This window comes from Paroedura picta, chromosome 16 (assembly GCF_049243985.1).
Source record: "Paroedura picta isolate Pp20150507F chromosome 16, Ppicta_v3.0, whole genome shotgun sequence".
Classification (NCBI taxonomy): domain Eukaryota; kingdom Metazoa; phylum Chordata; class Lepidosauria; order Squamata; family Gekkonidae; genus Paroedura; species Paroedura picta.
Genome location: NC_135384.1, coordinates 30759749 through 30773350, shown reverse-complemented (window position 1 = coordinate 30773350; position 13602 = coordinate 30759749). Strand labels below are relative to the sequence as shown.

General features: G+C 52.2%; 1 protein-coding gene across 2 annotated transcripts in view; it reads right to left on the bottom strand.

The window, feature by feature from the left end:
• Positions 1–4451: 4451 nt before the first annotated feature.
• Positions 4452–13602, bottom strand: part of KCNH6 (potassium voltage-gated channel subfamily H member 6) — a 38929-nt gene continuing 29778 nt past the window's right edge. For both annotated transcript variants that reach the window (XM_077314935.1, XM_077314936.1), the window contains exons 12-14: positions 9502–9682; positions 6755–6944; positions 4452–5740 (exon numbers count right to left, since the gene is read on the bottom strand). In XM_077314935.1, the coding sequence (XP_077171050.1) occupies positions 5456–5740; positions 6755–6944; positions 9502–9682 (656 nt within the window). In that variant the 3' untranslated portion in view covers positions 4452–5455. The remainder of the gene's footprint in view (positions 5741–6754; positions 6945–9501; positions 9683–13602) is intronic.

Below are 13602 nucleotides of genomic sequence, written 5' to 3'. Positions count from 1 at the left end.
TCATGGCCGCAGGATATCCTACAGACAGCACCTTCCTCCAGGTGCTGCAGCCTTTCCCAAAGCTGGGGCCATTTCTGTCAGGTTGGGGGTCAAGGAAGCCCTGGGGCCTGGCGGCATGGAAGCGCAGACCCTGAGACCCCTGAGCCTCTGGCTCATAATGCTTCTTGAGGACACCACAGATGTCACCACACCAGTAGGACCCCCCCCTCATTTCAGGGCTGGAGGACTGTGTGGAGGGGTCAAACCCTCCTTCCCCCAACAGGCCCCTCCTCTAGTCTTTGGAATTTGGACCACTTTCCTTCTCTTGGCCAGCAAAGTGGTGACTGGAGATGCTCAGCTAAAGAGAGATTTGGCTTTCCTGCTCCCAAGTGGAGAAGCCATGGGGCCCATGCGCAAAACCCAGATCCAGATCCCAGGACCACCGAGGAGGTTCCTTGGCTGCCCGGAACCCCCCAATAGCCCTTTCAGAGCCCCAGGAGTGGAGAAGGTGGGAAACATAGGTGGCAGCGCCCTACACAACCCCCCCCAAAGCTCCTGTAGCCCCCCTTCCATCCGATGCAGTCCTTTCATCTGGCACTGCCCTCTCTCCCTCCCAAATGTCCAAGCTCGCTGGTCCATCGGGGGGGGGAGGGGAACAGGGGTTGGGGGAGGGAGGCAGGTTTCAGCATCCAATGTCCATCAGCATCTGCCCTTTTCCTGCCTCTGATGAGATTTTGGTAGATCCATGTTGAGAGGTGCAGCCCTGCCTCCATCACAAGTAGCTGAGGAGTGGCAGCTCATGACCTTTGGTGCCCACGAAAGCCAAATTACTGCGGTTGCTACAAAAATCTGCACCCCAAAATTTTTCATCAAAATTTACCATACATTGGATCTGTACTTCACCTATGCCCACAGGTTAGTAGGGACCTTTTGCTGATTAGCAGGAGTCAAAGGGAAAACTCACAGTTCTCTTAGGGCTGTTCTCTGTTCTCACAGAGCAGTTCTATCAGAGCTCTCTCAGCCCCACCTACCTCCCAGGGGGTATGTTGTGAGGAGGAGAAGGGAAAGGGGTTTGCAAGCCGCTTTGGGGCTCCTTTGGGTAGTGAAAAGTGGGGCCTGAAAAAAGCAGTTCTTCTTCATCTGTTGAACCTGCCATTCACTTGGCAGCCATGCTGGCAAATAGCAGCAAGTGCCAGAGACCCCTTGAGCAGGGAGGCCGAAGGGGACAGAAAAAGAAGAAGAAGAGTTGGTTCTTAGATGCCACCTTTCTCTACCCAAAGCGGCTTCTAATCACCTTCCCTTTCCTGTCCCTACAACAGACACCTGTGAGGGAGGGGAGGCTGAAAGAGCCCTGAGATTACTGAAGAAGAAGAATAGGAGATTCTTATATGCCACTTTTCTCTACCTGAAGGAGTCTCCAAGCGGCTTACAGTCGCCTTCCCTTTCCTGTGCCTACAACAGACACCTTGTGGGGTGGGTGAGGCTGAGAGAGCCCTGATATTACTGCTTGGTCAGAACAGTTTTATCAGAGCCGTGGTGAGCCCAAGGTCACCCAGCTGGCTGCATGTGGGGGAGGGTGGAATCAAACCCGGATCACCAGATTAGAAGTCCGCACTCCTGACCACTCCACCAAGGCGCCTGGTGTCCCCAGGGACAAGGCAAAGGCAAGTGGAGAAGAGTGGGTGCTGGGCTGGCCCAGGAAGCTCTTTCTCATGTGCAGAAACAGAGCTTTCCAGAGCGGCTGCGTCACAGGAACCCTTGACTGCAGTGCTACTTGGCAGCCAGCCATGCCCCGGGGCTATGTTGTGCTGCTCAGGTCTCTGCAACTGGGGGGTGGGGGCAGCATTGTGCCAGTGAGCTGGGCTACAGCTGGGCCACCATATCGTGCTGAAGGGCTTTTGTTCGCCCCCACATGTCTGAATCAGCCTCGGGCTGAGGACAGAGACATTTCCTGTAACGACCAGGAAGTGAGAATGTGCATTTTAGGCATGCAGGATAAGAGCAATAAATCCCTTATTTACTTTTAACTGTCTAAATATGCGCAGGCCCTGATGCAACCCGAGGAAGACATATGCGGCCAGCAGCAGATGTTCAGAATGGTGTTTAAACTTCCACCGCAGTCATCGGGGGCTTTGTGGGCGTGGGGACTTCCCTCTCTTGCCTTGCTCATTATTGATTACCCCACAAGCCACAGATATATCCCACGATGCTGGATGAATGACTCCCCTGACCTCCACGGCAGGCCAACAACTGACCTCCGCACAGGAAAGTCTGAAAGTCCACGTGGCATCCAGGGGGTCCACGCAGCAGAGGAGCTATGTGGGGCTTTATCCTTGCGCTGTTTATGCACGCTGTAAACAGGCTATTAAGAAATGGAAAATGTCTTGCTAGAATTGGTTTCAACATGAACGTCCAGGCTCAAAACAACCTTTTTGTGATTTGCCTGAAATTGGACCACTAATTGAAATGATGCCCCCCAGGCAGAAAGCTTCTTTCATTTGCATCCAACCATTTCTGAGAGCCAGCTTGGTGCCAGTGGGGAAGAGCAGCTGACTCGGATCTGGAGAGCCGGGTCTGATTTCCCACTCCCCCACCCCAGCAGCCAGCAGGGTCCCTGCCTTTGGGTCACTGAGCACAGATTCTTCTCCCGAGAATGGCGGTGGCTACTGGGGACCAATTGGGGTAGGGGGTGGGCTTTTAGATATATTTTCCCACCATCAAGGATCACTGTCATTTTGTTTATGGGGTTCTATTGTATTGTTTTATCATATTGTACTGTATTGGTGCAGTGGTTAGGCCAGCTTGGTGTAGTGGTTAGGAGCATGGACTTCTTATCTGGCATGCCAGGTTCGATTCTGCACTCCCTCACATGCAGCCAGCTGGGTGACCTTGGGCTCACCACGGCACTGATAAAGCTGTTCTGACTAATATCAGGGTTTTCTCAGCCTCACCCACCTCACAGTCATATCAGGGCTCTCTTGGCCTCACCCCCTTCACAGGCTGTCTGTTGTGGGGAGAGGAAAGGGAAGGCAACCGAAAGCCCTTTGAGACACCTTCGGTTAGAGAAAAGTGGCATCTAAGAACCAACTCTTCTTTTATTGTAAACCGTCATGAGCTGGACTGGCTTCGGGAGGGGTGGGGATAAATCCAAATAATAAATAAATAAATAGATTTATATTTTAATACCCAATTATGTTTTTAGTCGCAGTAGCCAATACCTGGTTTGTGTAAAGTGGAGCCCACCCAAGGTTCACGCAGGCTGCAATGGCCATCAATCCGTTGGGTGTCCGGCAAGAGGTTCTCTTCTCGGCCTTGGGCCCGAGGGAGGAGATGGCCATGTCTAAAAATAACTTCCATCTTCCCGGGGTAATGGCCGGCCGTGGACTCCTGTAGGAGGGAGGGACTTCACCTGTCACCAGTTAAGGCAGAGTCAGGGCCAAGCCTTGAAACATTCATTCAAGAGTTGTAGGTTGACGTTCATCAACCACAGTCCCCACGTGAAATATGGAGGCTATAACACCCAGCAGCCATAATCACCTCCCCCTGCCCACTTCCACATGGGCATAGGCACAACAGACTTCCTTACCAGGTTGACCTAAGCCCCGCCCCCCCCGAACTCCCCGGTGTTCCCAGTGTGGGCCTGTTGATACCAGGCTGCTGGTCTGGCTGGCCATACACTGCTCCCTGCCATGTCGCCCCGTTTTACCTCCCCTTCCATAGAATCATAGAATAAAGGAGTTGGAAGGGACCTTCTGGGTCCTCTAGTCCAACCCCCTGCACTATGCAGGACACTCCCCACCCTCTCGCTCATCCACTGTCGCCTGCCACCCCCTTAAGCCTTCACAGAATCAGCCTCTCTGTCAGAGGGCTCTCCAGCCTCTGTTTATTCCTCAATATGGAGAATAATTGCTAATGCAGGAACTATTTGTGGGGTATTTTAAACAAGCCATCTCAACCACCACCACATTTTCTTCCCCACAGAATAAAATCCATGTTCAGCAGCATGCAAGCTTCTTCCTTTATGTCTGCTTTCTTTCTTTAAGAGAGGGGTGGAGGAAAAACACTTGCTTGAGAATGAAAGAACGAATGGGCCAGGGGAGTCTCATGAGCCAGGGAGCGTAGCCTGGAGAGGAGGGCTGCCAGCGGCCGTGTTTCTAGACCAATATGGGGAGGGAGGGGAGGTCTCCTCTCAGCAAGAAGAGTCCCTGGCGAGAACAAACTGCAGGATGCCATGCAACCCTTTCTGAATGACCAGCAGACAGGAAGGACATCTTGAGAGCCAAGGTTGAGAGGATGGCTTTGGAAATCACACAAGTAAAAAAAAAAACAACAACAACAACCAACCAGCCAAACAAACAAAACAGCATTTCTGCCTTGGACCCCTTTCCCCATTGAAGGTTAACTCTTCTCACTTGATAAACCTCCCCTCACAGTCCAGAGGGAAGAATTAAAGCCACAGCAGGTGTCAAAATTGTCTTTATTAGCAAAGTGTACACTAAAATGCCACAGGAAAAGCTCCCCCCCATTTCATTGAGGGTGCAATTGGTTACTTCAGAGAGCACCCCTGCAGCATCTAACTGCCGGGAGACTTAGGGACGGTCTCAGAATTTAGCTACAATCGCTTTTTGTGTTGTTTTACAGTGAGTGGAATTGTTAAAGAGAGACTTCCAGGAGAGGAAATCCATAAACAGAAGAGACAGGGCCTTGTTTTTGTTGGCTTTTTTCTTTTCCCGGGGTTCTAGGAATTGTATTTATGCTAGCTTTGCACGTACATACAAAAGTTACACCCACCTTCCAATGCCTGCATCTTACATAGAGACTTGGACCAGAATCTGGTGGTTCATCCAGACAGATTCGTTCTCTCAAGCAAATGGCTTCTACTGAGACATAACGCTTTGCATCAAAGCCAATAAAACTGGAGATAAACACATCATTTTCCTTTCTACTTCCATCTTGCTTCATCTCTCTATGACCTGCTACCTGTAAAGTCTAACTAAGTATCAGATAACTTAAACACCCTTTCTTTTGATCAAGAATAAATTTAAGTTCTTAGCAGTCTGCATCTCCTTCAGAGGAAATTTTGCTGTTAATCATTTCACATATCGAGGTAGCAGTCCCATGTCCTTCCAAGTTCTGAAATATTTGCAGAACTCTGCATCTAGCGAGTATGTGTTTAAAATGCAAGATCTAGGTGTGTGTGCATGGGTTTGAACAAGATGTCATTCTGTATTGTGCCATTCTTGGAGACTGGGGTGTTTGGGGCAAGAATGTGACCTGAATCCTACTCTACAGCGTACCACTTCTAAGATCCATACTCTTGGAGGCCAGTTCATTTTCAAACTGCCTTCTGCTCAGAGGAAACACAAGGTGGGTGCAGGCAATGCCCCTGAGCTCTCAGTACTGCCCTTGAAGTCCAACCATCAAGTTCTCTTGACATGGCTTTCCTCTTGACATGGCTTTAAGCGCCACCAGATTCCTAACTGCCGGGAAGCGATGGGTCAGAGAGGTATCTCGGCATGTCCAAGTGCTCAGAAGGAGCCTCGAGGTGCTCAGGGAGGGAAGGGAAACGTGATCCTTGGGACAGTCCCCGGCTGCCCGTTGGCCTCCGGTCGGAGTCTAGAACTGGCAGGGTCTGTGAATAATGCTCTTGCTCGGAGTTGATGGTCATCGTCTCATCGGAAGCCAGAGTCAGGTGTATCCCACTTGACAAAGAGTCCCTGGATTTCAGCTGGGCCTTTTCAGTCTCTGCAGAGCTTGGCATCTGGAGAGAAAAGGAAAACACTCTCACAACTTCTGATCTTCCAAGCGACACCCTTCTGTGGCTCAAGAATCCTAAGAGGAGCTGAGGATCTCTACTTTTCTTGTGTGGAAAGAAAATCCAAGGCATTCTAGTCCACCTGATTGCAGAAACTAGTTGGTAACAAATATTAACTAATACAAGGGAATAATTAAACGGATCAACTTCCACTGTGTTTTTGGACCCCAATAAAAGGTTTTGGAGTTTAAAAGCGGTGAAAGTTTAACTGAAAGAACACTCTCCTCCTCATAGCTGCCGATGTTAGTGAATTGGAAAAGGAGTGTGCCCTGGAAGGGAGAGGCAAGCCCCCCCCCCCCCCCAGGCACTCTGGCGTCTTGAATATTTTCCAGTACAGGCTGACAAGGAACATCTCCCTGGGTCTGAATCTTTGCTCCTTTGGAGGCTGGTGGGCCATAAGTGGGGAGGTCACAGCTATTTCCGTGTGTCCTAAAGCATCTTCCACATGCCGGGATTGGAGGCTGTCTCCCAGGGAGGGCTCAAGCCAGGCAGTGGTGGGGTCAGGCCTTCTGGCTGGAGGACAGGCCCCCAAGAGCCACCATGCTGTCATCGTTCAGAGCAGCATCTAGATCTGCAGAGTCAGGTTGGATTCCCCATTCCCCATTCCCCCCCCCCCCGTGGCAGGCAGCTAGTGGCTGACCTCGGGCCAGTCATAATTCGTGTACAGCTGTTCTCGCAGAACAATTCTCTTAGAGCTCTCTCAGCCCCACCTACCTCACAGGGTGTGTGTGCTGGGGAGAGTAAGGGAAGGTGATTAGAAGCTGCTTTGGCACCCCTTTGGGTGTACAAAAAACAGCTGCTCTTCTTCTTTGGCAGAATCTGAGAATCCACAGTTCCTGGGCCTCACTTCCTGTTGAGTGCCTTCCCCACCTGGGCAGAGTGCTGCTGGTGGGTGTCTGGCCTCCTGCTCGTCCTCCCGGAGCCAGCCATCCCTTCCCGTCCATCTCACCCCCTTCTCACCTGCTCGGTGGGCGTCAGCTCCTCTTCTTCCAGGGGTGGGGCAGGCCCCATGCCCCTCAGGGTGAGGCTGTAGAGGGACAAGTTGTGGGAGGAGGGGGAGATGGGGCTGTACGCGGGGGGCACTTGGGACAGCTGCCGCTGCAGCAGCTGCAGGATGAGGCTGATGTCAGAAGCCATGCGGGACTCCACCCTGCGGGAGAGAGAGAGTCCCTCTTTTAGCGGAATGCGCTGGAAGCAGGCAGCAGCCCCCCCCCCCCCCAAGAGTCCTGGGAATAAGACTCTGACAAGCACGGACTGTGGAAAGCAGCCGTCCCCGCCCCAGCTCCAGATGAGGACCCCCGTGTGGGTCAGGCAGGGGTGGGCCCACAGGAGCCCTTCGCTTAGAGCTGATTATTGGCCCTGGGGTCAAAACCGTCCAGGGTTTCTATCAAATTGACCGCTGGGGTTAGGCATTTGGAAATAGGTCCCTCCTCCAAGCGGTCAATTAAAAGGGAGGAAAATGGGAAGGTGGGAAGACCCTGCCTCAGGGGTGGCCGAACTGTGGCTCACCAGATGGTCAAGAACATCCCCATGAGCCCCTTCCAGCAGCATGCTCGCAGGGGCTCATGGGAATAGTAGTCCATAGACATCTGGTGAGCCATAGTTTGGCCACTCCTGCCCTATATCCTATCCAGAGAAAACCCAGACATGACCTAAAGTAGCTCTAAGAATCACCCCAAACTCTATGGTTTTGCTGTATTGTTCCCAGTGACTCCTAGAACTACCCTGTGTGGGGTCAAACTCTCTTCTTTCACCAGAGTTTTTGTCCCAGTGAGCTTTTGGGGTCACACAGATGCCTTCCACAAATCTGCACTTGTGTCTTCTTTTGTTACTTGCTTGATGGAAGGGCCTCCACCCCCTCCGCTGGGTGCATGGCCTGCATTCACACACCTTCCCCACATCACTCCCGGCTGGCATTGCTCCTCCCCAGCAGGTCCCTGCCCATCATGCACCTGCCGAAGTGCTGGCCAGGTGACCCTCTTGCCTCCCCCACAGCCTGGCAAGCTCTCCTAGCCAACCGCCAGCAGGCAACTGACTGCAGCTTCCCCTTCAAGGCAAAGCAAATGAGGACAGGGCGTAGCTCTGGGGGGGGGAGCTCCCGTGAAGTGGGGGCCTGTGGTGGACCACTTGGGGAACAATCCCTTACATGCAAACACCCCCAGACACACATAATTCTAGACCTGGTACACAAAAATATGGTTATGATTTCAACGAATTTTGTATTTCCCAAACCAGGCTTTTTAGCAACATGTGGGGGGTTCCAGTTGCAGCCGCCAATTTATTCATTATTCATTATTCACAGGATCATAAATCAAAACAGGGAAGGGACACAGTTTTCGCAGTCCCCACTGATGCATCCTTGTGCATGTGGAAAAATTTACTCTATGTACTTATGATGCCAAACTTCCTTGCAGCCCAGGCAGAGGGCAGCTCTATAGCGTATAACTCAGCCAGGGAATAAACGTCCTTGGGCAGTTTCCCCAAGCAGGCGGCTCTCTGGGCAGTTTGCATTGCTGCTGGAAACGCAGGAGGGCAAGGGTCACCCCCACAGACACAGCAATGCTGATTCAGCCCCCCCCCACCCCATGGCCCCTATTTCCTTGCCTCCTTTAAGAGAAGACCCCATCATTGAAACTACCTGTTGCCAGGATGCATTCACCTCCAGCTTTCACTTTAAGGAAGGTCAACTTGTACACCTTTCCCCAGCAGTTATAAGGGGAAAGATGCAGCCTGTACTTTGCTCTGCAAGAGGCTTACTTTTTTAAAAAGCGAAAACTGGGAACTGGTGCCCTGTTGCAGGAGGTCATTATAATATTAGAACAATTTATATATCCCCATTTAAAACAAAAAAACAAGTCTGAAAAATCCCTTTGGGGTGAGTGTAGGTGGGAAGTCATGTCTATGAGGACGGGGCAAGGAAAATGGAGGGGGGGGCTGGTTATACAGAACCCCCCCCCCCTTATCCCTTGCCCACTGTGTCGAAAGATGCTTGGCCTGTGCTCCGACCAAACCGGCTTTGGGAAAGATCAGAGTAAAGCCAAGGGTGAGCAGCCAGGTGTCACAGGGAGGCTCCCTAGTGCAGTGGGGCTGTGAGCAAGTCAAGGCACAGCATGCCGCTCCCCCCCCCCACGGAAACAGCCTGGGGTGGGGAAAAGAGAAGGCAGGACATGCACCGGCCATGGGTTCTTTTCAGGAACCAGGTTAGATCATCTGTCTTGCACTGTAGGGAGCATAATAATGCCCAGAGGGCTAGGGAGTGCTTCGGAAAGAGGCAGAGATTAGAAGTCCACATGCCTCTTCCCTGGCTGGCCCCTTACAGGAGTTTCCCCTGGTTATGACTATTATTTATTGTGTTCATTATTACCAGCCCTTTCTCTTCAGACTCAGGGCAGGGTAAAGCAGGCTACAAACAGACAGATTAATAACATTTATAAATGCCTACAATAAATCATTAAAACTCTAAAACTCTAAAACCCCGATTCCTCCACTCTCAGTGGTGTGGAAGGGCAGAGGGGGCAGAGGAGTCTTCTTGGCCCCACATGAGGTGCCCCAGGGGGGGGGGAGGGGGGTGTTTGTGGTTTTGATAGGGAGGCCAGCACAACTCAACACGCTGGCTACTATTCCTCTGAGCCACTAGGAAAGGCAGGGCAGAAACGATTCAAGAAGAGTGAGATGCATCGTGGGCAACCAGAGGGGCCTCGTGTCACCTGCTGAGCTGGGCCTGCAAGGACTCCAGTTTGGACTCGATCTGCTGCGGCCGGTCGTCTGGGGGGGAGCACGTGTCCAGCGGGTTGTGGACCAGAGACATGTGCTGGAGCGGTTCCGGGAAGTGGTGAGGCCTCTTGTCTTCCCAGAAGGTGAACAGGCTGGACACATCCAGTGGGGTTGCTGCAGAGGAGAACAACAGAAGAGCGTTCACGGTCAAGGCCTGACGTAGCTCTTACGGCTGCCTGCGCGGAGGACGATTTCATTCCAGCTCGGAAAGCAAGCACTCTCTGCCCCATCTCTCCCCCTTTGGCAACGCAGAATTCTCGGAAGACACCTGTCTCTCAAGACCCCCTCTGCCATTCCGAGGACTCTCTCCCAGGACGAGGCAGCGGGCCCAGCCCTCTCCATTCCTGAGCAATGCCAAGGGGGACGGCAGGGTCACTGCCTCCAGTAGCCCGTCTGTCCCTCCCCTCTTCAGCCCAACTGACAGGGTGGATGAGCATGCACACTGTGAAGTGGCTCGGGTCATGGACTCCTGACTGCACTGCCACCAATTGCAATATTTTGCGACATGGAAGGACTTTCCTGTGGTGGAACGTGGATGCCTCCCATGTAAAAGCTCCCCATTTAATTAGGGTCTTCTGACAAACAGGGGTCAGAGGGGAATTCGGCAGGATCCTCCTGCACAGAAAGTTTTGTCTGCCTAGCAGTGGTCTCTGGGTTCAGCACCTGCTCTGAGTCAGAGGTCCCCTCCACAAGCACCAAGTTGGAAGCCGCAGGAACTGGTTTAGCCGACAGCAGGAGCTGACTGCAGAGCGCTCACAGCTGCTGAATGACGTGAATAATTTCTCACTCAGGAAAAAGTCTTTTTTTGTGGGGGGAGCAGGACCCCCTTCCTCTACGCAGGCAACTTGTAAACAAACATATTGAGGAGTTTAGCCCTTAGAACTGACTACACGTCCCAGGCAAGGGCCCTGGCTGGGCACAGAGTCCTGGAGGCATCCCGGGCAGCCGGGAAGAGGTGCTTTCTGCTCCGGCCCCAGCAGCGGGAGCCAGGTGGCCATGTGCACCCGGCACCTCTTTGAAATGCTGCAACTTGTGTTCCACCAAAAGTTAGCTTTCCATCATTTTTGAAGGTGAAAGACAATGACCAGGAACCAAATTCCTTGGAATAAAGACCGAATTCCCTCAAAATCTCTTCTGTTTTCTCCCCCGGCAGTTGTGGCCACGATGTTGTGATGGTGTCACAGGGAAATGTTTTAATAACCCCTGGACTGTTCCCAGGACACGGAGGCCTTGTTTCCATGACTCAGCCTTGATTGAGAAAGTGCCAGGCTCCACGGCTGCTGGGGTTCCTCCCTTGGCCATCTGACCTGTGCCTGGGACCTGCATTTCCAGTTCCGAGCGCCAGGCAGACAGGAGCTCAGCAGCAGATCCTCCAGGAGAGCCTCCTATCACCCTCATGTATTTAAGATTACAAAACAGCGATAAGCCTGCCTTTCAAGAGCCAGCCTGGCATGGCAATTGAAGAGAACCAGGTTCAGTTCCCACCCCCACCCCCTCCACATGGAGCCTGCTAGGTCACTTTGGGCCAGTCCCAGTTCTCTCAGAGCCCTCAAGGGCAGATATTCCTCACAGAGGGCCTTCTCTGCCTGAGCACCCACACAGCACCATGCTCCTGCTTCCCTCTCTTCAGATCCCCCCTCCCCCCCTCAAGATGCTCTTCCCCCAACTGACCTCCTCTGAAAGAACGTTGTCTCAGCAGGTGAGCAGGTTTCCCTGCCAGCCAGGTCCCCGTGCCTCCTTGGCATCTCCCAACCCTCAGCCCCTTGTGGGTGTTGTTGCCCCCCTTCCCCCTAGCAGGCCCCCCACAGAGCTCATTGTGGCTTAATTTTGAATGGTACTCCTCATGGCACCACATCTCCTTTCCACATTTTAGTTCCTCTGAACTCCCTTTCTGTTTTTCAAAAGCAAAGTCCCCGGTCCTGTTTACTGTGCAGTGAGTGTCTGTGCAGGTTGGCTGGAAAGGGACAGGAAGGGGAAGCAGCAAGACATCGGAAGGGAGACTCTAGCGGTGGGTGGGGCACTCCAACCATCTATGCCCACTTGGCTACTTAGAATTTCAATATAACCAGGACAGCAGCACCATAGCAAGTGGGCGGGTTCTAGACTAAATCAAATTCGAACTCTCCCTAGAAACTAAAAGGGCTAAGCTGAGGCTATGAGAAGACTGTAGTCAATGGGAAAGACCACCCTGCTCAGGTCAGGGCAAGGCCGCAAGAAATGCTTTCGGATGCTCTGGGCTGATCCTGCGTTGAGCTAGATGGCCTCTATGGACCCTTCCAGCTCTAGGATTCTGTGATTCTATGAAAAGGGCCACCGGAGAGGGAAGAGCTCCGCCAAGGAAGCCACGAGGGCCCTCTGCTGGCAGGACCCAAGAAGGACGGCCCATGAGAGGGTGTTTTGTAGGACGTTCTTCATGCACAGGGTCACCGTCAGTCAAACACACCTGGGTGGCATTTTGCACTCACTGAGCAGGTGCAAGAAGAAAAGGAGAAAAGAAAAGCCTGCATGCACCTCTGTGGCAGCTGTGAGAACCACATCCCTGACAGTCACTGTGAGACACGTGTGGACAGGGAAGGTCAGCAAGAAGAACAGAGGAAAGAGCACGGAAGGCTGCCATGCATGGGATGCACAGGCCTCTGCATTTGGAACAGTGATGGAAGCAATACAGACAATCATCCCGGTGCACCAGCAGCTTCTCTGGCCTCCGCACCAGCTCCTGGAACGGAATCCAGAAAGGAGTCTAGGACTAGTGAAGGGGGCACAAAATGGGCACCTCACCTCTCCTGGTCACAGGCTGCTGCCTCCTGCACAGCTAGGAGTTTCCAAGGCAAGCCCCACGATGGTGGCTCCAGGGGGCTGGAGCTGTGGCCAGCAGGGGCAGGCGCTGCAGAGGAAGGCTGGGCTGCCATGGCAGAGGCCAACAGCCACAGGCATTCTTTCACCTACTTCTCCAACCGGAAAGTGGGGTCCAGTGACTCCCTGGAGCCCAAGGAATGGTCAAAGGCTTTCAGGGCCAGACTCTGTGGGCTGCTGTGGGTTTTACCGGCCTGGTCGTTTTAGTCCCTGGATGGTGTCTTCAGAGGTGGGGCCCCATTTCCGCCCTCTGAAGATGCCGGCCACAGTCACTGGCAGAACATCAGGGACTAAACTGACCAGGCCACATGGGCCACGCAGACCAGACAGCCCACAACAGTCAGGTCCTCCCGAGCCCTTCCTGGAGGGCTGCACTCCGTCTGTCTGTCCATCATGGGAAGTGAACCTGACCCCACTGCCGCCTCCAGACTGGCCCATCAGAACAGGGGTGCCCCGTCCAGGGCCAGGGGCATTTTGTGCCACCTTCACAGATGCAGCAACATAAAGGTTTAGGGAGCTCTTTCCAGATTAGAGTGAGGAGGAGGAGGGTGGCAATGGTCTTTGACTAACATTCCCCAGAGTGCCTTAGAGCCTATGGCCTATTGATACTAAAATGCTAAATCAGGAATATCAGGTAAGGTTTTACAATATTGATTGTGGGTTGACAATATTGATGCAAATATTGATATATAGAAGATTAGTTATATACTTGTGTTGTTAATTTTATAGGAAAGGTGGTAGGATTTTGCCACTTTCGATACAACAAACTGTTTTTGGAGGTATGTGTCTTTGTAGTAATTCTTTGCTGCATTGTTTTATTTGACTAATGGATAGTAATCTGTGCATTTTGAATTTAGGACTGGAGGACTCAACCACTGATGAAGTCAATGAAAACGGAATTTATCTAGAAACCGTTATGGTTGTTCCTTCTGATATATAAAACAAATTGTAAAAGAAATTGTATTGAAATTCAATATATACATTATCACAGGTATATTGCCATGGAAAGGTACCATGACATGAAGAGCAAGAGTGCTGATAAGTCTGTGATCTATTTTCGATCAATTAGAGTGGCTAATGGAGTCTTCTAGGGATCCACTCTTCTGGGGAGAGACGGCAGAGAAACGACATCTGTTTTCACTGTGGAGAGCTGTACTCAGGCCAGAACTGCTCTTAAGGAA